Genomic DNA, 22,831 nt, shown 5'->3' with positions numbered 1-22,831 from the left:
TAAAAAAAAAAAAAAAAAAAAAAAAAAAAAAAAAAAAAGGTAAGAAATAAATAATAAATAAAATATGAATGAATTAATTAATGTAATTAATATGATAAGACGATAGGGCCCATGCCCTACAATTATGAGTGAAAGGGTTTAGCTGCCCCATTACTTGACCCCCCTACTCCGGTCCCACCACCCCCTACATTTTTCATATTTGCATTTTTGGCTACCCAATTTCCCAAAATGCCCTCTCAAAAGGGAAAATAAAAAATAAATAAAATAATATGGTCGATCATTATTGGGAGAAAAAGCTATAATTGAGTGAGAATGAAAGCACGGAAAAGCTTGTTTTACAGTTTCGATGCAAATTATTAATATTTCATCCTTTCTTCCTTTTTTACCCTTCCCAATTTTTATTTTTATTTAAAATAATAATAATAATAATAAATACTGATTACTTATTCCACGTGGTTTATTTAATAACCTCACTCCAAAATTTAAAATAGTTCGATCCTATTCTAGAAACTAATATTTGGTAGAATGAGAAACTCAAAACGGTGTCGTTTAGCATGAGAATAATAAAATTAAAAACAAAAGAAAATATGGGTTCAACATCCTAAAATTCCTTCGAAGCCGACATAAATACCTTCCACTTCCAGCCGTAATATTCAACTCTTGAGAAAGACAATTCTACCCTCCCCACTTCCCTCCTAAACACCATATCCATCAGCACCAACTTCGTCATTTCACTAGTACCTGGCAATATCAAAAAAAACCAAATAATAATAATAATAATAATAAAGGTAACTTTAAAAGCGGTCCAGTCCTTCCTGCAAGTTGGCAATAAAAATAAAAATAAAAATAAATAATAACATGGGGTTGCAGTGTATTGTCTCTGGTCCTCCCTCCATCAGCTATAGTTAAATTTAAATAAATAAATAAAATTAAATTAAAAAATTAAAAAAAAATCCCCGGGTCAACCCACTCCTGACCCACTCATAATTATCCCCAGACGACGAGACCCGACTCATTAATTCATCAGAACCCCCAAAATTAAATTTAAAATTAACTTAGACATATACTAAAAATTACTCCCCCAGTCCCGTATTTATTACCCATGCAACTAACCACACATTATAACTAACCAGGGTTAAATAACCCAACTATTCTGTTGGGTTAACAAAGCTCCACCACAGAAAAGCTCTGATTTTTATTATTATTATTATTATTTATTTTTTTTACGGAAAGGTTAAGTTTTTATTTGTTTGTTGAGGTTCTTGTTGTTGTTGTTTAATTCTCCATGTTTAGAGAGGTCTGTGTTTTTGAGAGAGCCATGGATTTAGCCCCAGCAGCTCCCATCACTACTACTAATAACACTAAATCCCCCGACCCCGACACTGATAATACTCCCACAACCATTCCGCCGCCTTCCGCTAAATCGCCGCCCTTCACCAACGGCCTTCTCAAGCGCCACCACGCTCAACAACACCCTCCGCTTGTTACTTACAAAGAATGTCTCAAAAACCACGCCGCCACTTTAGGAGCTCATGCCTTAGACGGATGTGGGGAATTTATGCCCTCTCCTTCTTCCACTCCCACCGATCCCACTTCGCTTAAGTGCGCTGCGTGTGGCTGTCACCGGAATTTCCACCGCCGGGACCCTGAGGAACCAATCTCCACTTTGGCGATTAATTCCGCACCGACTCATGTGATTGAGTATCAGCCGCACCATCGCCACCACCCACCTCCTCCGCCGTTGGCTGGCAGTTGGAGTCCGAATTCTGCATCGCCGCCGCCGATCTCTTCGTCGTATTACCCTTCCGCGCCACATATGTTATTGGCGCTTTCAGCTGGGTTGTCCGGTCCTCCGCCGGAAAACGCACAGCGAAGCCCAAATGGACGGAAACGATTCAGAACAAAATTCAGCAACGAACAGAAGGAGAAAATGCTGGATTTAGCGGAACGAGTTGGATGGAAAATGCAGAAGAGAGACGAAGATTTGGTTCGAGATTTCTGCAATGAAATCGGAATTGAAAGAGGGGTTCTCAAAGTATGGATGCATAACAACAAGAACACCATGGGAAAAAAGACCGACACCAATGGCGCCACTACCACCACTCCCACCGCCACCGCCGCCGCCGCCGTCAACAACAACGAAAACAGAGCAGATGCGGGTTTGCATATGCATATTGGCTCAAATGGGTCATCTTCTTCCTCTTGATTTACTTCTCTGTTTCACAAGTAATTAAGAATAAAACTGCATCATCCTCATCATTAGCTGATATAGAAATCCAAGCTAGGTAGCTCTGTTTTTTTAATTTTCATTTTAGCTTAGTGTTTAATTGAATCAATTAATGAGAAGACCACCCTGTTTGGAGTGGATTATAACATGAAATTAGTGATTAAATGCATTAATCATTAATTAACTCCACATTGAATTCGGTGTTAACGAATGTTTAATGTTTTTTTCTCTGTTTCTGTAAATTTCATGAATCTAACGTCTCATCACAGAGACCAAAAGATTTCCCCCTTATCTTCTGTCTCGGAGAAAGCAGCAGAAAGTAGAATATTGCCTGAATATTAGATTTTGTGCACATTTCCAAATTCTGATTAAGTTAATTAAGGGGTAATTATAATTAAATTAAGTTAAATTATATATATATATTACTATTTTCAATCATTGGTGGTACTTGGGTATTATTGTTTATTGTTTAATGAAGCAAAGTGCAAAGGGTCAGTGATGTACCTGCTGCTGCTGCAGCTGCCGCCTTTGCTACTACATGATCTACATTTAAAGAAGGGTTTAGAATAATGTTGTTTGATTTATTTCATCATAATCTAATACCCTTTTCTCTGTCACGTTTATAATCATTACATGAATAGAAAAAGAAACAAAATAATAACACTTTTTCGTGCAAGATTTGATATCTTTAGAGAATTGAACGAAACATTTTTGTAAATGGGTGAGGGTTGTTTTGGCATTTGGAAAAGCACCCGGTCTATTTTCATTGGATTCTAAATGGGTGAGGGTTTAAGATCATCGAAGCTACACACCTAAAACCCTAGGGCAAGCAAATCTTCGTTGAATATTAATATTATCCCTAAAGTTTCTATCTTTTTTTTAATTATTATTTTCCTTTCCTTAGTCAAACTTGAATTTATAAAGTTGGGTGTTGGAAATAATTGGGAATTAATATTTTACCTACCTCCTACCTTATATATATTTGGTTATTGGAGAATTTTTTAAATAAATTAGTTATTATTATTATTATTATTATTATTCCAATTTGAAAAAATTAAGGAAGTGGTTGAAATGGAAGGGTGTGGAAGAAACACCCAACATATGTGTAAGAACACAATAGTGAGACATTAATGCAATTAAAGGACCACAAAATTAGGGCATTTTTGTAAATTCGGTGCTCCGACTAACACCTTTTGCAGTGAAACAAATTGGGCCTGGGCCGGTCATTTTGCAGACAAATGGCCCAATGTTTTTTATAGAAAAAACAAGCAAGAAACAGGCCCAATAGGCCCATTTCATTTTTTTAGATTTTTTTATTATTTTTTTTTATACACTTTCGTCGTCTTAGAATTTAATTATTTGGGAATATTCCCTTCTAGCCTTAGCTAAAATTCGAGGAGTATACGCAAGTTGAGTTGAGTTAGGTTCTGAAAATGTTTTAGACCAACTTGAAAGTCTAAATTAATTCGATTGGTAACCTAAGTAACTCGAATAAAGTTTACAACTAACCCTTTAATTTTGGGTTGAGTTTTGTTAGATTGTCGAGTTTTGTTAATTATTCAAAAAAAAATTGTACTTATTCACGGTACATGTTACATTAATAACTAAAATGTCATAAAATTCAAATTTCAAATATTCACCGATAATATTAATTAGAAACATCAAATATTATTAATCTTCACAATAGTCTTAAAAAATTCAACCCAACCCGTCCTTTATGTTTTAAATTAAATAGCCTGAGTTCGAAAAGAATTAAATTATTAGATTTGAAAAAACTCAAGGCAAAGGAAGAGAATCAAATATTATATAGTGGGTTTCACACCTTGGCAATGTGTCACTAAGTAATAGACTTTCGGAAACATAAATGGGTGATGGCATAAAAAATGATTTGGTCGGTGGAGTGTACGGTTAGGAATCATTTGTTTGACATGACTAAATTATTAGGAACTATGAACCTTCACAATGGTATAATATTGTCTACTAAGTTACACTCTAGGTCGCTCGACACCATTTTTTTTTTTAAATTGAAGTAGAAGGTTATAAATGGACATAAATATATTACATATCCATTTTTGACAATATAAAGCTTTTAAAAGTTAACCATTTATACCTCAACAACATAGCAATTTTTACCCATCTAGTAAGGTAGATGGACGAATTATAAATGAAAGTTGAGGTACATTTCCAAGTATAGTATATAAAAACCATCACTAAAACGTAATTGTTGGGCTATGTTCGACAAAAGCTTACGATATATCCACCCCTCTAAGTTGATATCAAAACATTTCAAAATGAGTAGCAAACTCAAAGAGTTGGAGGAGGAGGAGAGGAGGGTACATAGGCCAAAGTGGAGCGTCATTTTAGGCAGTACGCCCCCACAAAAAACCTGCCCATTTTTACACTCATTTAGGGGCCACATTACACATTAGGATCAAAACCCAACTTATTACATAGCTGTTCAATTCTATATTAAACCAATCAATCAGCTACGTGGAAACAAAAACTTTTCTTAACATCTTTAATTTTTTGCCTTATTTACATTTGAATTATTGTTCTTCATTTTCAAATCTTTGGCTCTTTTGTTTTTGAATTCTTGTTGGTTCATAATTTAAAACAAAAAAACATGTCTCCTCCAACTCTCTGAGCAAGAACTCACATTAGTTGGAGAAGGGAACAAACCATTTTTGATGAGGGTGTGGAAACCTTTCCTTACTAGTAAGACGGATAAAGATATGTAATCAGTCAAAGCAGACAACATATAATCAATTAACAGAGAGAAAGAAAAGTTTAATATATAATCAACGAACGAGAACGAGAAAATGACATGTCATTAAAGGTTTTTCTTTTTAAAACGTAAAACTTTTGACTCTATTTAAACGAGTGTTTTGGGGGTTATGGCTTACAAAATTGTGATCTCTCATAAGTTTACACAAAGATATTCCTCTCCCATTACCAAAAATGAGGAAGCGTCAAGTTGTAGTTAGAAGGGAAGAAAGCTCAAGAGACAGTGTGGCTTCATCTTTGACAGTAAGGAGTGTTAGATATGGGGAGTGCCAAAAGAACCATGCCGCTGGCGTCGGAGGGTATGCTGTCGACGGGTGTCGGGAATTCATGGCGAGCGGCGACGAAGGGACGAATGCTGCACTTACTTGTGCTGCCTGTGGTTGTCACCGGAACTTCCATAGAAGACAAGCTGTAGGAACTGAGGTTGTGTGTGATTGTTCTTCATCTCCCTCAAATGGAGCTTGATTATGTATTTTGCTTTTGATTTGAATTATTTCCATCAAATCTATTTTAGTTTGAATTATGTGTTTATGGGCAAATTTTGTTTGGTAATATTACTTGATATTCAATGTGGAAGGCCCACACATCTAATCATGTTGGTTGTTGTAGTGGAAACTTTGTTTAACAATGTACTTAAAAGTTGATTAAAGCTTCAATTAACACATAACCCACTATTGAAGGGAAGTTGTTGCCATCTTTTCTGGTTGGCTGGTGCTATCCATTTGCTAAGACAAGATTTTAGACACGATTAAAGAGAATCCTACAATGATACACTATACCTAGATTTTATGGAACAAAAGATTACAAATTTTAAAATTTAAATGAACACGAACCTAATTTAAACAAAAGCTGGTTGATGATCGTAAGTTTTCACATCTGGAGAGGAAAACGAAACATTTCTTTTAAGGGCGTGGAAACCTGCGTTTTAAAATCTTGAGAGGGAGCTCACAAGGGAAAGTCAAAAGAAGACAACATTGGCTAACAGTGAGCTGTTATAATGATTCATACGAAAAAGTGAGATCGTGAGCATAAATTTTGCCATCTGAAGTGTTTAGGGAGTGAAAGTGATTCAAAGTTAGGTTTTGAAGTTTTAGAGGTACCCATGAGGAACTAACATCCCACGTAAGTTGAAGAGAGGAACGGAACATTTCTTATAAGGGTGTGGAAACCTCTCCTTAACAGATTCGTTTTAAAACAGTGAGACTGACAGTAATATGTAACGGGTCAAAGTGGACAATAGCTACTAGATTGTACATGGACGAGAGTGGATGTGAATTCGAAAGACGAATATCTCACGACTCTTACGAGAAATTTGGTATGGGTTTTGCATGGGAATGGATAGTTGGCTTGATTCTAAACTACAACGCACCCTTATTCCTTCTTCATCACTTAGTTTTGGTTCATGCAGAAAGAATAACAACACGTTATGATGCAAAAAGCAAAGGAAATAATGATCTTCCAATACATTACATAAACACAAGATGTTTTGATTCAAAGCAAGCGAGTAATGATGGTATGAAGAGGGTTAGATTTAAAGCATTGTGTATCAAAATTTGTTCATCTTTTTTAAGCTGCTACTCCAATTTGCAAAGATTCCCTTTTTCTTCTTTTCACCATACAACACGTAGGCCCATCTCTATATTTCCTTGAATGACACCATTGCTATATGTTGCTCCATCGCCATGTCTGTCTACAAATTGAAAACCCTTTCTTTACCATTTTACACATTCATCAATTATCTTCATATTTACTGCAACTATCAAGTAAATTTATGTCAAATTTACACCCTAATAAAAAGAAACATACATAAATGAACCAAGACCACGTCTTATTGAGAGCCATTTTGAAACAAACATGACAACAAAAATGCTTAAAAGAATTCAAAGTTATATCATATCATTGTAAAGAGTCGTGTTCTTCTAACATGGTATCAAAGTCATGCCCTAAACTTAGTCATATTAATAGAATCCTCAAATGTCGAACAAAAGACTTCGAAAGAAAAAGGAGTTGAGCCTCGATTAATGGGATGCATTTTGTTTGAGCAATTTTATGTTCGGTCACCTCTTAAAATTTTTCTTACGACTCACATAAGTGAAGACAAAACAAGCTGAAATGAAGAATAAGTAACGTGACTAGGTCGTCCGAAAAGACTGGGAACATGGGTATTAATTAAAAACATCATCCATACATCCATCTATATACATTTTATTAATGAGTGACACGTTTTTTAACAAATCATAACAAAGTTATATGATGATATGCACTTTTTATTTATGATGCCAGATGTAAATGAGTAATGGCTTGGCATGTTTATTAATTTTTTTTAATATTTTATCTTCATAGGTTGAGGTTTATTAATTATTTACTATTTTTTGTTTATCTTGTAAAATCATCGCATCATTTAAAATAGACATATAAATAACTTTCATAATCATTTTGTCCCACCGTAGATTTTGCATTATAGTTATTTAATTCCCGCGAGACTGACTGCAATATATAACAGACTAAAGCGAATAATATCTATTAGCGGTAAACTTGAATTGTTACAACATCTACTAGTGATGCTCGATTCATAAAGATGTGTAATGTTTATCCATAGATCGTGAGGAACAACAATGTCAATGATGTAGGGTATGTCATTTGAAACTTTGACACAATGTATATTATTACACTCAATTGTATGCAAATCAACATTAATATTAGTGGGTCATATTATTTGACTATCAAATATATACAAATCTTACCATCTGACACTCAAATAAAAAAGGTACATAAATGAATCGATATTGCATTCAAAGGAGAGCGATTTGATAATAAAATAACTAAAAAAATTTAAAAGAATTGAAAGTTACTATCTATATCAACAAAATACAACTCTTTTTTTTCAGTCATTCAATTATATAAACTCGAAAGTTAAGCGTATAGTGAACATGTTAGTGCGACAGAAATTAAATTGGCGTTTTGTCTTTACATAATCCACATGGTGCAGTTAATGACTCATGAGGTGGCCTTACAATGACCTTCTCCAACACCCACATGACTTCCTCTTTCCAAAATATCAAACATCTCAACCACAAATTTAAACAAAATATTGGTATCAATCGCCAATAATTTTGAATCTTTAAGGCTCAACCCTAATGACCATCAGCTCATCATAGTTCATTCCCAAACTAGGGCATCACCCCATTGTACATTTACAAGTTTCACATGCAAAAGAATATTAACTCCCCTCACATGATACTTCATTAGCTACGAGCGACATGTGACTCAAACATCTCGACCACGAAAAATATTTCGCTCATGATTGTTGATCTTATCTTAACGTAAACCGAGCGTTTTACAATCGTGTGGTGTCGGTGCGAGCAACAGCTGATTGAAGAAGAAAAAAGTGCAAGAAATTTAAGGCTAGGTTTTGTTGTTGCATATCCAAGTTGGAAAATGCGACAAATTCTCAACCTCTTTTTCTCTATGTTCTAAATCCCATTTAATTGGCAACAATTCTCATGAGACCTTGTGCTTCTTTTCAATGCCTTTACAGCACGTACTTTATTTATACTTCTTTTCCAACCTGTAAAACACTCCAACATAATTCAAAAACAACCCATCATTATTCAAACCCTTTTGTCGTTTTTCAAGACAAATTTACGTAGGGTTATCGAGATTTGAATTTTTAACTTCTTAATCAAGAACACATCATTTAACTTCTGGTCGATCTGATATTAGCATGCATGGGAATTTAAGGGTAGAATTAAAGAAGAGATAAATGGATTGATTTAGTAAATAAGAACATGAATAAGGAATTTACATTCATTCTCTATACTATTGAGTTAAATAAATTTAAAGGACATATGAAAAAATAGTCCCTCTAGAATCCAATATTATCAAGGCAATGATCATGATCTCTTCCTTGAAGAACTCCACCACTTTCCTCAAAAAGCCATTTTTCCAACATGGAAAGTGGCAAATCATGAACATCAGGATCAGCTTTCATTTCCTCCGAATTAGATTTTGACGTTTCAAAACACTCAAATCTAAAAAACGACCCCATATTATCCTCACATTCATCAGCTCCGCCGCCGGAGCTACCACCATTTGGGCATCTCTCCGCCGTAGTCTTGGGTGGATTTTTCATCCACCCGGTCAGCAATTTGGCTATATTCTCAGTGCTTGACGCATAGCCCGTGGATTGAACTTTGTGGTATGAAGGCTTTATTATTTCACCAAAAGGAGCTGAATTTTGTGGCGTGAGAGCTTCCCATAAGGCTTGTCTTGCCATTCTAATGTCCGTTTGAAGCCTCTTCTCCCATTGTCCTCTTGGCATTGATGATGAAGATGATGAAAACCCATCTCCAAAATGCCCCATTGAACTCACTTGAACCTTCCTTAGCTTCTTTTTCAAATGCGTGTTCCAGTAATTTTTTATATCGTTGTCGGTTCTTTGCGGAAGATACGAAGCTATAGCCGCCCATCTAAACAAACCATAAATTACACAAATTACCTAAATTATCAACTCATGAGTAACAAAAAAAAAAAAAAAAAAAAAAAAAAAAAAAAAAAAAAAAAAAAAAAAAAAANCTTAAAATTATTAATACCTATTCCCCAAAAGAGCTTGAAGATGAACAATCATCTTCTCTTCTTGATCAGTGAAGTTACCCCGTTTGATTCCCGGTCTAAGGTAATTCGTCCATCGCAGCCTACAACTCTTGCTACATCTGAGCAACCCTGCAAATTAATAAACACATCTCAAATTCAAACTCAAACTCACAGCTAACGGATATTGTTTGCTTTGATTATAAAATTAACAAACCTGTATTAGCTGGAACGGCCCGCCAATTTCCAGGGCCGTGTTCTTGAATATAAGAGACCAAAACAATATCCTCCTCGGGAGTCCAAGGTCCTTTCTTGACACCATTTTTATCACAACATGGAGGCCTCCCCATATCCTTAGCCTTCAAATTTCTTCTACAAAGGTTGAAACTTTCATGGCGTTTAGAAGCTTAAATAGAAGAGAGAAAAAAGGGGAAGGCAAAGAGTCAAAAGGTGACAGCAAGAAGCATTAAATTACAAGCACAGCAGCAACAGCAGCAGCAGCAGCATGCCCCAAGTCAGCTGCTGCAAAAAACCGCGTTGTATTCAATGTGGCAGCCCTGTGGATTAATAATTTTAATAATAATAATAATAATAATAATAATAACCCTTTTTATTTATTTTTATTTTTATTTTTATTTTTATTTATTTATTTATTTATTTCAATCCCCAACGTGTAATGAATAATAATGGCCCTTCTTAGCTGACTCTACTATAAAGGTAAATAATGAAAGTCCCTTTCTTCATCACTAAATATTTCATGCTTCTATTCCAAGATATCTCTCATTTTCATATCTTATAAATTATATGTTTAATGCAATGTGCAATAATTTCTTGTATACATTTTAAGAAAAAAAAAATGTGTTTTCTTCTTCTTCTTTTTTTTTTTTAATTAAAAAAATGCGTAATTTGTTCGATATTTATATTATTTCACGAATAGTTATGAATAGTTGTATGTAGTCATGAATGGTTGCTTTTCTTTCCTTTTTCGTTATTAATATTTATCTCCTCTCATAAATATTCTTCGCCTTTTTATTATTTTTTTCATACTCCTAAAAGTTTATATTATTAGAATGAGTTTAAGAACGGGTGTAAATGAAGTAGTGTGTTAAAAAGTGAGTGTAACGAATTTAATAATCATTAATTTCATCAAACACAAAAGAAGTTGATAATATTTTATAATAATCTTAGAATCAATTCCGAAAGCACTTTTAAACATTGTCTTTTGTTATAGATTTTAAATGTTCGCCTCTATAATTTTTGTATAAAAGAAGGTACAAGAACATTAAATGTTGCTAATAACAGAGACATGGTTAAAAAGAAAAAATGTTTCTAATGTTTTGGTATACCGTTATTCACATATTCGTAAGTAAGAGTTTCGTGATTCCTAACATGCAACACGAGGTAGATGCATTACATCGTTGATGTTCTACTTAATCCTTAAAAAAAATGTGTTATCGACTCGAATCTTTTAATTAATTATGAGAGTAGGTGGAAAACGCAAAACCCTAATCCCTATATTAAATGAAATACTTTGGAATTGACTTAGATTCGTTCCTTAACAACTCACCAATAAACATTATATTTCTATCTTCGTTTTAATAAAATTGATGACGACATAGTTGCTTTCCTTATACCCTACTTCCATTTGTATTTTGATACAACAATAGACAATAAAGATCAAAAATATATATTTAAATTTTGACGAGTATTTTTTAAATATAATATTAATAATAAGAATGGTATTAATGACAAATTTAAATGCTTAAACCTATTTTAAAAAAAAAAATTAAAATATTAGGATTAAATTTTCCAAATTAAGACTAATTAATTATGGCATCAATCCAATGGGGTTCTTTTTTTTATTTAATTAATTTTGATTTAAATAGTAAAAAAATGTGAAGCATATAAAACAAGCTTATGAGTCATAATTTTCTTATGCAATTTGATTATTTTAAATCCAATAAAAACAAAGAATGTCGTAAACCCATTTTATTAACTATTATTTAAAGTTTAGTCTCTGTTATTAAAAGTAAAATCAAAATTAAAATTATATTTAGAAAGTCAATCGTTAATGAAAATGACTGATCATATATGGCTGCCACAACGCAGCCCTGTTCTTCCACTTCCAAATTTAAAAAGACCAAAGTTTTATTTTCTTCCATATAATATCCTTTTAAGGCTTACAAATCTTTGATAATTTCCATTTTCATGAAGCTAAATGAGAATTTATGAGAATCAAATACGAGATTCATCTTCCTAAATGGTCTGATTCAAAAATTTCCCAAAATGTCGTAGCTTTTGCTTTAGAATCATGTTCTTCTCCAATCTTACACAAACTTGCTCTGTTTTCTTCAACGCCCTCCACGAATGAAGTTTTCTGGAAATTTTAATGATCTTTCGGTTCTTCTTTTGAAACCCCTTTTGATCTTGTTCTGTGCTCTGTTTCCGCTCCTACTCTGTTTCTTCAAATACTATAATCAACAACCTCTGTTTCAAGAACATGTTGATTCTGATAGGATTGAAGAAACGCCATTTTCATCTCTAAGCTTTAAGTTTCCAACGTACGAGGATTTTCTGAGAACTACTACACAGAATGTTGACCCACCTGTATATGAAACTTCAAATGAGAACGATTTTGATGATTCGAGTTCTTCAACTTCTGACACGGATTTAGATCTTTGTCCCCGAGAAGACCCAGAAATTTTTCTCCCAAATGGTTTGCGATGCAGCAATGATATCAGAATCCAAGATGATAATGAATTTGATGATCCTGTGGAAGCCATATCCGGGGGGTTTGATCAGGATTTCATAGAAGAACTGAAAAATGAGATTAAGAAGGCGAAAGCCAAAGCGAAATCCGAATCTGGGTTGCCCTCAATTCCTGAAGAATCGGAGTACCCAATAGCCATGGAAGAAGATTCAAAAGGAGGGAAGAAAGGAGAAGAAAGATCAAATGGCAAAGGCATAAGAAAAGAACTCCACGAATTCCACAAGCAATACACAGAAAAGATGCGAAAATACGACACTTTAAATCACCAAATCGCAAAAGGTCAGTTCATTAATTCATTCATTCATTAAATTGTTGTTTGTTTCATAAACCCCGCATGGATTTTGGTTTGCAGAGTGGAAAATGAAGCAATCGAAGGGGTTAGTGGAGTCTGTTTCATCGAAAGGGCTGTGTGGGTGCAGGCCTGATAAGAAAGGCGAAGCAAAAACAGGGGAAAACAGAGGAATGGAAGGGGAATTGGAGGTGGTTTATGTGGTGCAAATGTGGGTTTCATGGGAGTTTATAGTGTGGCAGTACAAGAAAGGTTTGGAGATTAGCGGCAGAGAAGGGTATGGAAGTTACAGATTCAATGAAGTTGCAGAGAAATTTGAGCATTTTAAAGTGTTGATACAGAGATTTATGGAGAATGAATGGTCGGAGGAAGGGTCGAGAGTTGAATATTATGCTACAAGTCGTGTTGGTAGGAGAAAGCTTCTGCAAGTTCCTCTGCTCAAAGGTGAGTCAAATGTTGTCTCCTTCTGCTTTTGCTTCTTTATTTAACCCTACACAAGTTTAGGTTAAATCAAATACTGTATATATATATATACATTTATATTTAATACATATTTAAACTTTAAAAAGTATCTAAAAAAATATTTAAATTTTTTATTGTATATTTTAAACTTCGTCTTATTTATTTCATTTTTTTTTAAATTAATGAACATATTAGACATTACCCAAAATATATATATATATATATATATCAAAACCTATTAAACCCAAAATTTGACATTTTTTAAATTAAAGAGCTTATCAAAGGCCGAATTAAAAGTTTGAAACTTTTTTTTTAGATATTTTTTAAAATTTAGAAATCTATTAAATACATACTTATAAATTTTGAACTAAATTAATAAAAATATTTATGAGATCGACCCTTTCTAAAAAAAATCTAAATTTTTAATAATTTCAGCAATATTTTTAAATTTTTAAAAAATAAAAAATAAAAAGTTAAAAAACATTAATTTTGAAGAAAGAACGTTACTCCTTTATTTCAAAAATATTTTTACTCTCAAAATGTTTCAAAAATGATTTTAATATTGCAAAAATTTTATTAATACCTTTCATTTAAAACTGGCCATAAATATATTTTTAAAATAAAGTTTTTTAAGAAAAAATATAAATTTTAGAAATATTTTTATTAATTTAGGTCAGATAAATGGTTGGGACATTAATTGAGTTGCCATTTTCTTTTATATTCGTAGGATATGTTAGTTATTTAAACATGGGAGTTAGTCAACAATTTATACTATTAGCATAGCATCAAATTAGGAAGAAAATAAAGTAATTGTAAGATTGTGTTTGATTGCAGAAGATGAAGCGAAAGACAACAAGAAGACAGGAAGAACAGAGGAGGAAGAGGGCGTTAAAATGGATAGGGTTATTGAGATATTGCAGGAATGTATAAGAGTGTTCTGGCAATTCATTCGAGCCGATAAACTTGCCCATATATCATCAACTTCAAAGTCTCATAATTTAGAACAACAACAAGAACGCACCAGCCCTGCATATTCCAACATTCTAAACCAAATTCTGTTAGATCTTCAAAAAGTTAGTCACTTACTTCCATTTAATATAAACTCCATACATACATCCAACGCATTAGATACTCACCTTGTTTGAGAGAGTTGTGTGTTGCAGAAGGACAGAAAATTGAAGAAGATAATACAGAGAAAGACATGGAGATTCAAGAACTGTATAGATGCCTTTGATGAAGATGACCCAGATGATGAAGCTTACTTCTTGGCTATGGTGGATTTGAAGTTGGTCGGAAGAGTGCTTAATATGCAAACCATTTCAATTGATCAATTGAAATGGTGTCGACATAAATTGAGCTGCATTTCTTTTCAAACTGGGAAGATTAGGATACAAACTTCGTCGTTTTTCTCTATATACTCGTGATCACTTTCATTTAAATGTGATTTTCGTTCTACTTCTTCTTTATTCAAGTAATTGGGTATATGTGTATATATGTTACTGGTAGGTTACAAGCATATGAATACATGAATGAACACGGAAAGAAAAAAAAAAATACAAAAATCATATTTTTATAAATTCGCGAGGTCTCACATTAGTTGGAGAGGGAAACGAATCAATTCTCTTAAGGATGTGCAAATCTCTCTCTAATAGACGCATTTTAAATCCGTGAGGCTAACGACAATACATAATGGGTCAAAGCGGATAATATATGTTAAGAGTGGGCTTGAGCTCTTAACAATGATATTAGAATTAGACACCGAGCGGCATGTCAGCGAAGACGTTATCTCCCAAGGGAAGTACATTGTAAGAGTTAGACATAGAGTTGTGTGCTAACGAGGATGTTGGGTCTCCAAGGGAATGTATTGTGACATCTCAGTCAGTTGGAGAAGGGAACAAAACAATCATTATAGAGTGTAGAAACCTCTCTCTAATAGACAAGCTTTTTTAAAAACTAGTGCTTATAAAAGTGTGAAAACTTCTCTCTATCTATTTTTTTTTTAAAATCATGAATATGACGATCATACATGAACAAAAGGCGAGTAGATAGGCAACCAATCTGGTTGCAACCCTTGAGTCGTCACAAAACCAATAAAAAACACTCGTCCCTAGAAAAGTGATATAAATATTTATTGCTCTTAATATCAAAGTAGGATTAAATCGTAATCCCCAAATAGAAACCAATCCATTTTTTATTAGAGAGGGAATTGGATGATCCTTGGTGGTTGGTTGTGGATTGTGTCAGCTCCACAGTTCCATAGCTTCCATGGACGAAGAAGAAGTATAAAGAGTACACTCTTCTCTGGAAGAGCCTCCCATTACTTTGCCTCTCAATCTCCATCTATCGTCGCCGGCCCTTCCTCTCTATAGGGTTGTTGGAATACAACGCCGTCTCTGATTTTGCCGCATCTGGTTAGAGTTCTTCTTCAGGTTAGTAATTAATCTTAGTGGAAGCATTTTACAATCTCCCTCGTTTGTACTGATTCAATGACGATATTTGAGTGAGGAACCATTTCGAAACTGTGAAATTAGTCTTGCTCTTGCTCCCTTGGGTTGATTTGTTTATCTCTAAATTTAACTCTTAGAAATGCAAGTTCTGGCATGCAATACTCCCCATTTCTTGGGAAGGCGGGAATTATGCTTTGATGGCGTCTCTTCTGTTTCTCAACCCTCCACTTCAAATCCCACCACTGCTCAATCCATTTCCATTCGAAGGTTGTTTTTCTCTCCTTTTTTCTCTGTGCCATTGCATTATCTGATCAAAATTAATTGTCCATCGTTTACCTATTGATTCGGATTCATATGTTTTAGTTCTCAGTTTGTAATTTTCTTAGCTGATTATTCAGGAGTGCGGGCGATGAGTCTGGGGATCTGGGTTCTGTACTTAGCAGCAAATTTCTTTTCACAACTCGGCGGACGTTATTTGCTAGTTTGTTCCTCCTGAGTTCTTCGGCATATCCTTCAAGGTGTTTTTCTCACAGCTTTATGCTCCGCTCTGTGAAGTGCATTTGGTTCACGATTGGACTCGTCCTGTTATATTATTTTCTTTGTCATCGAGAGATGTTTTCTTTCATAATGTCCGTGAGTCTCCGAGCTGCTTGCAACCTCCTAGCTATGCTTTTTCAGGGAAGAGTGGTTGTGACGGTTGACACAGATTCTGTGAGATCCCAAATTGATTGGAGAGGGGAATCCCAAATTGACACAGATTTTGTGATGTTTCCTTATAAGGGTGTGGAAACTCTCTCTGGTAGACGCATTTAAAAGCATTGAGGGGAATCCCAGAAGGGAAAGCTCGAAGAGGACAATATTTGCTAGCGGTGGGCTTGGGTTGTTACAAATGGTATTAGAGCCAGATACCAGCCTGTGTGCCAACAAGGACGTTGGGCCTCCAAGGGGGTGGATTGTGAGATCCCACATCGGTTGGAGAGGAAACATTCCTTATAAGGGTGTGGAAACTCTCCCTAGTGGACATGTTTAAAAACGTTGAGGGGAAGCCCATAAGGGAAAGCCCAAAGAGGACAATATTTGCTAGCGGTGAGCTTGAGTTGTTACAAATGGTATCAGAGCTAGACACTTGCCGGTGTGCCAGCTAGGACGTTAGGCCCCCAAGGGGGTAGATTATGAGATCTCACATCGATTGGAGATGGGAACGAAACATTCCTTATAAGGGTGTAAAAACTCTCTCTAGTGGACGCGTTTAAATACCTTTAGGAAAAGCTCAAAGAGGAGAATATTTGCTAGCGGTGAGCTTGGGCGGTTACACATTCTCAACTCTCTAATGTCATCTTTTGTCTTTTTTGTAAGTGAAGCCAACTTGTCAAGTTTCATGTACAAGTCTTCCAGTCAGCATGGAATGTACAAAATTTTGATTGAGAGTTCTAAGAAGCATAGTTCTTAATTTAAACTAAGTAGCATTTATAGCCTCACGTCTGTTCATATTTGATGTACTTGTGACAAAATAACTTATTTATAACAAAGTTGTGTAGTGTATTTACAGCTCAAGCTTTGGGAGATCCATCTGTAACCATTGAGGAAGTAACTCCCACTATTTTCCCTTCTGGAACCCTCTTCCCTACAGAGGTTTTCTTTTAAACCCTACTGATTTGTTTTTGAACTTCGTTGTCCTTGTTATTTGTAATAGTGTATGAACGAGAATTATGTGATTCACAGGAAAGAATTGTCCAGCTGTTCGAGAAGAATACATACTCTGTTGTCAATATTTTCGATGTAACTTTGCGTCCTCAACTTAACGTAACTGGCATGGTTGAGGTAATCTAGCAATAAACTTATGGTTCTTGTTGTTCTTGTTGTTCTTGGCATATTCCAAGCGGTTTACTGTGTTCTTATTTTAATAACCTTCGTGTAAGACCATCATTTTGTAATCATTACTGTGCCTATTTGCAGATTCCTGAAGGAAATGGTTCGGGAGTAGTCTGGGATGATCAAGGACATATAGTAACAAATTATCATGGTGAGAGATTATAATGGTCACTGCATACAGCAAAAAATAACTACATTGAGTTACTTACAGATTGAATCATCTAAATTTTGCATTGTTGTTTACCAAAACATGGCATTTCTAATGTTTCATGTAATCAACTTTAGACTGTGATTCAGAAAGAAGTTCAACATATCCTCATAGCCTTTGCTTTTTATTACTAAACAGTAATTGCTAGTGCTCTTGCAAGAAATCCGAGTCCTGGGCAGGTTGTTGCACGTGTTAATATTCTAGCATCCGATGGGTGAGGACACTTGAAGTTACGCAAATATACTATTTTCATGAACAACAGGTATTTACTTTCTCAGTTTCTGTGTTTGAATAGGATACAGAAGAATTTTGAAGGCAAGCTCATTGGTGCAGACCGTACAAAGGATCTTGCTGTTTTGAAGGCAAGGCTTTTCAGCTTTAAATTCTTTTCCTTCATAGTTTATCCAAGAATGTGCAATTTTGGATGATTATTGGTATCTCTGATCAAGTTTGGGCTGAGCCTTTTATTTGTGAATTATCATAGCTCATCCATTCTCTGATTTGTCTGGACATGAAATTCCTCAAAAGTCTAAACAAGTATGAGATAAACGTCCGTGTTCTTGCAGGTGGATGCCTCAAATGAGTTGTTGAGGCCAATCAAGGTGGGGCAGTCATCTTCTCTTAAAGTGGGGCAACAATGCTTGGCAATTGGAAATCCTTTTGGTTTTGATCATACCCTCACAGTTGGAGTCATTAGTGGACTGAACCGTGACATTTTTAGTCAGACTGGTGTCACCATTGGGGGCGGAATCCAAACGGATGCAGCTATTAATCCTGGGAATAGGTTATTCTGAGATTTCATCATTCTTTCTCCTGGGAAATCTCGTCTGTCTTATTATTCCTTGTATTTAATGTTGACATCAAGAACCTTAAGTTTTCCTGTATCCTTGACAGTGGAGGTCCTCTACTCGACTCGAAAGGGAACTTAATTGGTATTAATACTGCTATTTTTACTCAAACAGGTAAGCTCCCTCTTTCTTCAGCCAAGTTTTGATTCATTATTTTTAACACTTGTTTGCATTCCTGCCATAACGTCACTGTAACAGCTCAAGACCACCGCTAGCCGATTTTGTCCTCTTTGGGCTTTTCCTTTCACACTTCCCCCAAGGTTTTTAAAACGTATCTACTAGGGAGAGGTTTCCACACCCCTATAGAGCATGCTTCGTTCTCCTCCCCAACCGATGTGGGATCTCACAATCCACTCCCCTTTGGGGCCCAACATCCTTGCTAGCACATCGCCCGATGTCTGGCTCTGATACCATTTGTAACAGCCCAAACCTACCGCTAGCAGATATTGTCCTCTTTGGGCTTTCCCTTTCGGGTTTCCTCAAAGTTTTTAAAATGCGTCTGTTAAAGAGAGGTTTCCACACTCTTATAAAGAATGTTTCGTTCTCCTCTCCAATTGATGTGAGATCTAAAAGTGACGATGTTTAGTTGTGATTTTCAAATTTTTCTTGCCCTACTGTTCAACAATAAGATTAGGGATGTGATTAACATTAGTCTGTTCTGTTATGGTTGCAGGAACATCAGCTGGGGTTGGTTTTGCAATCCCATCTTTAACCGTAGTCAAGATTGTTCCTCAGTTAATCCAATTTGGCAGAGTAGGATTAAGCTGCTAAACAAGATTCAACCTTGTCTTATTCCTATTCGATTTAAACAATTCATGGTTTAAGATCCTGATTTTTCATATAGGTAATTCGTGCTGGCATAAATGTAGATTTTGCTCCCGACCTGATCGCTAATCAACTCAACGTTCGTGATGGAGCTCTAATTCTACTGGTATACATTCCTTCCTTCTAAGATGCATCAAGTTCGTCAACTTAAGACGAGTAATACTCTTTTCATTCATGATTTTTACTCCTCAGGTTCCTGCAAATAGTCCTGCAGCCAAAGCCGGACTATTACCCACCACCAGAGGTTTTGCAGGCAATATAGTACTCGGAGACATCGTCACCGCCATTGATAACAAGCCGGTGAGCTCTTCATTCTTTCCAAACAAATGTTGCATTTCCAGCCTCTGCATTAAACTGGGAGATAGTTTCTGTCTAATTGCATGAACAACCAAATGGTTCTCTTAAGAATATAAGGTTCTGTATGTCTTTATAGGTAAGAAACAAAGCAGAATTGTACAAGTTATTGGATGAGTACAACGCCGGAGACAAAGTTATTTTAAAGATAAAGAGAGGAGGACAAAGTCTGGAGCTGCCTCTGATATTAGAAGAAAGTCAATAGGAAGTCGAAGGTAGCAGCAGAGTCTTGGGAAGAACATGCTAAGCATTACAACGTTCAACTTGGAATGAAATGGAGAAGTAGAAGAAGAAAAGCAATGGAAGCAAATGTTTTGGGTAAAATGAGGTAATCTTGTGTTATAGAATTAAAGCTTTCTATGGAAAGTTGCTGAGTTGCATGTTTCAAATTGTAATTGGAAGCATGAAATGTGGTGAGTTTTGATGATGGGGTGGACTCAGCTTGTCCAGCTGAGACATCCATGGAAGCATCAACTATTAGCTTGTGTTAGTATCAATGTAAATGTTCATGTAAAGATCAAATATCAGTGATTAATGCGATGACTTGTAATGGATCCAATTCAACACTCAATATCATCTTGTTTTTGGACTATAAGAGCTTAAGTCCACTGCTATCAGAAATTATTCTCTTTGAATTTTTTATTTTCGGGCTTTCCCTCAAAATTTTAAGATGCGTATGTCGAGAAGAGGTTTCCACGACCTTATAAGCAATGCTCCGTTTCACTCTTCAACCAATGTGAGACCTCACATGACAATTTTATCTTATGGAATTTTATTGATAGGTCGATCCTCTCCTCCCTAAGGTAAGAGACAAAGAAAACGGTCGATACTTCCATTTTGTTTCCGGGTCTTTTTCTTTTAGGGCTTCGAACCGGCACCATTATAATTTATTATAATATAGCATGAGTTTGTCTTGCTTGAGAGTACAAGCCGAGTATTGTCATTATAATTGGGCTTCTCAAGGCCCAAAATGGGAGCGGCCCAAAATGGGAGCAGCCCAATACAAGAAACACGTGAGCCCAATTCAGGATCCACGGCTTCTTTTAACGGAGAGTTAACGGCATATATTCGATTTTACTTTTTTTATTGACACTTTTCCATTAAAAAACTTCGATTGCTATTTTATTTTTTCTTATAAATAATTTAATTTTCTTTATTTTTCTACTATTTAAAAAAAGAAAATAGGAAACAAAAGGAGAAGAACGGGAAACAGAACATAGTCGTCGTTCGTCCCTCCATATAAATAGAGAGCAGCCGCCTTCAGTCTGAAACTCCCACTTCATTAGCCGATTCCCGCTTTCTTTTTGGCCCCAAACTTTTTTATTCCCTCTCTGTTTTTCCCTCCCTTTTCTTCGCTTCATCTTCAAGTTAGGGTGTTCCTCTCCCCCAACTAGGTTTCCGCCGCTAAAATGGTCGCCGAAAAGGGTAAAAAGTCCAAGCCCGCCGACAAGGTTGAGGACGACGGCTCTGATCATATTGACGTCGAGCTCGTTCAATGTATCGAGAAGTTACAGGAGGTTCAAGACGAGCTCGAAAAGGTCACTTCCTTTCTTCTCTCTCCCTCTCTTCACTGTTGTTTCCGTACATGTATGACAATAGGTTCTAGTTTGTGCATGCATTTTCCTGGTACCACTGTAAATTAGCGTTTTCTGCTCTTTAATTGTGTTTTTGGGGTTCGTATTTTGATTCATGGATATCTTAGCTCAATTACCTAGGACGATGGCTTTTGTTATTGTTTCGTACTTTTAAATCTCTTGTTTCTTTAACTGGTGTCTGTTAACCGATTTTTCCTGCCTTTTGGACTTCTTACATATTTATTCTGATGAATATGAGGTGGTTTTCCAAATGGTATTTGACCGAGACTCGCATGGATTACAGAGCTTTTGGTAATGCTTTGAGTTGAAGTTTCAAACGGGTGGAACGGTGTGATTTATGCTAATTTCGTTGGCTTCTGATTCTTCTACGGAATACGGGTGGTTTAGGCGTTTTGAATTATGCTCATGTTGCATTGACGGCATTCCTGATTCAAATAATTTGTCAACTATCAAGTTTTACCCTAAATACTCTGAGCTAAAAGTTTGAGGCTGTGAATGATTTAAGCTATTTAAATTATTCATTAACACCTAAAATTTTATATTTTATGCTAACTAAGGATGCCCTATGACATACAACAAAGACATTTAAACCTGTCTTGAGTGAAAAATAAGATTTTTACAAGAATTTCTAGGTAAGATCTATCTTGTTCAAATCTCTTGCTAAACTACCACTTTATTTCGATCTTCTCTCAACTGTTTGAAAGTACTTCGAACTTCTGGGCCCTGTGCTATATATCATTGACTTTCCCTCAATTCCTTGTTTTTAGTTGGCAAGGATTTGACTCTGCCAAAATTGCAAAGAATTAGGGTGAATAGCTCATCATATCCCGCAAGCGTTCACTTCTTGAATGTTGTTGTGATTTTTAAGGCAAGTTATATATGAAACGGATACAAGGACACAAATAGGTCGAATCATCTTATTACTATTAAAATGACGCAATCTCATTACCTAAGTACTAAATGGAGATACTATTTTGATAGAATTTAACCACATGCCAGATTCTTCTTTCTCCTGATGGTTATGTTTCCCCTTTCTTTTTCTGTTATGCATTTATAAGGTTGAATTCAATTCTCTCAAACATCAATCATATCTCTTCTTCTTTGTTTCATACTTTCCTAATATGAGGCGATACATGTAAAAACCTTGAGATGTAAGCAATGAAAATAGAATCATAATGTCCAACATTGTATATGTCAACATTTGTGTTCTTTATTGTTATTTGCCAAGGAGTGGTTTAATGTGTTGTGTATAATATCCAGATGTAGATTTCCCATGCCCCACCATGTTTTCTTGTTGAGGTTCTTTTTCTTTCTTTCATTTACCTTACTGAAGTGTTGCTTCTTATCAAAATACATACATATTTATTCAACCCCAAATATACTTTAATAAAAACATTTAGCAAGAATTCAAAATTTCATTTTCTCTCTCTATGTTAATATTCTTTTCCTGCTTTCAACTTTTGCAAATTAGTCAGGTTAGTAAATATATATATGTTTTTTGCAATTTTTTTTTTTTTTTTTTTTTTTTTTTTTTTTTTTTTTTTTTTTTTTTTTTTTTTT

At 35.1% G+C, this 22,831-nt stretch overlaps 6 protein-coding genes across 7 annotated transcripts in view; 5 read left to right on the top strand and 1 right to left on the bottom strand.

Annotated features, from left to right (window-relative positions):
• Nucleotides 1-1,243: 1,243 nt before the first annotated feature.
• Nucleotides 1,244-2,515, top strand: LOC111795316 (zinc-finger homeodomain protein 10-like). The gene has a single exon (XM_023677658.1). It carries the CDS (start codon nucleotides 1,286-1,288, stop codon nucleotides 2,204-2,206), a length of 921 nt encoding a protein of 306 aa, XP_023533426.1. The 5' UTR covers nucleotides 1,244-1,285; the 3' UTR covers nucleotides 2,207-2,515.
• Nucleotides 2,516-5,094: 2,579 nt separating this feature from the next.
• On the top strand, nucleotides 5,095-5,660 carry LOC111795310 (mini zinc finger protein 2-like). The gene has a single exon (XM_023677645.1). It carries the CDS (start codon nucleotides 5,186-5,188, stop codon nucleotides 5,474-5,476), a length of 291 nt encoding a protein of 96 aa, XP_023533413.1. The 5' UTR covers nucleotides 5,095-5,185; the 3' UTR covers nucleotides 5,477-5,660.
• A 3,120-nt stretch (nucleotides 5,661-8,780) lies between these two features.
• On the bottom strand, nucleotides 8,781-10,124 carry LOC111795300 (transcription factor MYB30-like). Its single transcript, XM_023677634.1, has 4 exons — nucleotides 10,077-10,124; nucleotides 9,819-9,973; nucleotides 9,604-9,733; nucleotides 8,781-9,480 (listed from the first exon to the last, which is right to left on the bottom strand). Exons 1-4 carry the CDS (start codon nucleotides 10,106-10,108, stop codon nucleotides 8,877-8,879), a joined length of 921 nt encoding a protein of 306 aa, XP_023533402.1. The 5' UTR covers nucleotides 10,109-10,124; the 3' UTR covers nucleotides 8,781-8,876.
• A 1,844-nt stretch (nucleotides 10,125-11,968) lies between these two features.
• Nucleotides 11,969-14,546, top strand: LOC111804322. Its single transcript, XM_023689117.1, has 4 exons — nucleotides 11,969-12,650; nucleotides 12,724-13,104; nucleotides 13,957-14,195; nucleotides 14,286-14,546. The coding sequence occupies exons 1-4, from the start codon at nucleotides 11,969-11,971 to the stop codon at nucleotides 14,544-14,546; spliced, it is 1,563 nt and encodes a 520-aa protein (XP_023544885.1).
• A 749-nt stretch (nucleotides 14,547-15,295) lies between these two features.
• Nucleotides 15,296-20,290, top strand: LOC111795292 (protease Do-like 8, chloroplastic). The gene is made up of 14 exons (XM_023677623.1): nucleotides 15,296-15,551; nucleotides 15,707-15,836; nucleotides 15,968-16,087; nucleotides 17,108-17,201; nucleotides 17,292-17,390; nucleotides 17,526-17,592; nucleotides 17,788-17,863; nucleotides 17,945-18,011; nucleotides 18,216-18,433; nucleotides 18,544-18,611; nucleotides 19,171-19,250; nucleotides 19,342-19,428; nucleotides 19,515-19,622; nucleotides 19,756-20,290. Exons 2-14 carry the CDS (start codon nucleotides 15,709-15,711, stop codon nucleotides 19,879-19,881), a joined length of 1,338 nt encoding a protein of 445 aa, XP_023533391.1. The 5' UTR covers nucleotides 15,296-15,551; nucleotides 15,707-15,708; the 3' UTR covers nucleotides 19,882-20,290.
• A 577-nt stretch (nucleotides 20,291-20,867) lies between these two features.
• LOC111795077 (NAP1-related protein 2-like) overlaps nucleotides 20,868-22,831 on the top strand; it is a 6,665-nt gene continuing 4,701 nt past the window's right edge. The window contains exon 1 of one of the 2 annotated variants that reach the window (XM_023677320.1): nucleotides 20,868-21,214. In XM_023677320.1, the coding sequence (XP_023533088.1) occupies nucleotides 21,086-21,214 (129 nt within the window). In that variant the 5' untranslated portion in view covers nucleotides 20,868-21,085. The remainder of the gene's footprint in view (nucleotides 21,215-22,831) is intronic. The other variant, XM_023677325.1, reaches the window with a different exon arrangement.

The sequence above is a fragment of the Cucurbita pepo genome, chromosome LG01 (assembly GCF_002806865.2).
Source record: "Cucurbita pepo subsp. pepo cultivar mu-cu-16 chromosome LG01, ASM280686v2, whole genome shotgun sequence".
Classification (NCBI taxonomy): domain Eukaryota; kingdom Viridiplantae; phylum Streptophyta; class Magnoliopsida; order Cucurbitales; family Cucurbitaceae; genus Cucurbita; species Cucurbita pepo.
Note: the sequence above shows the minus strand (reverse complement) of the source record. Positions and strands in the feature narration are given on the sequence as shown.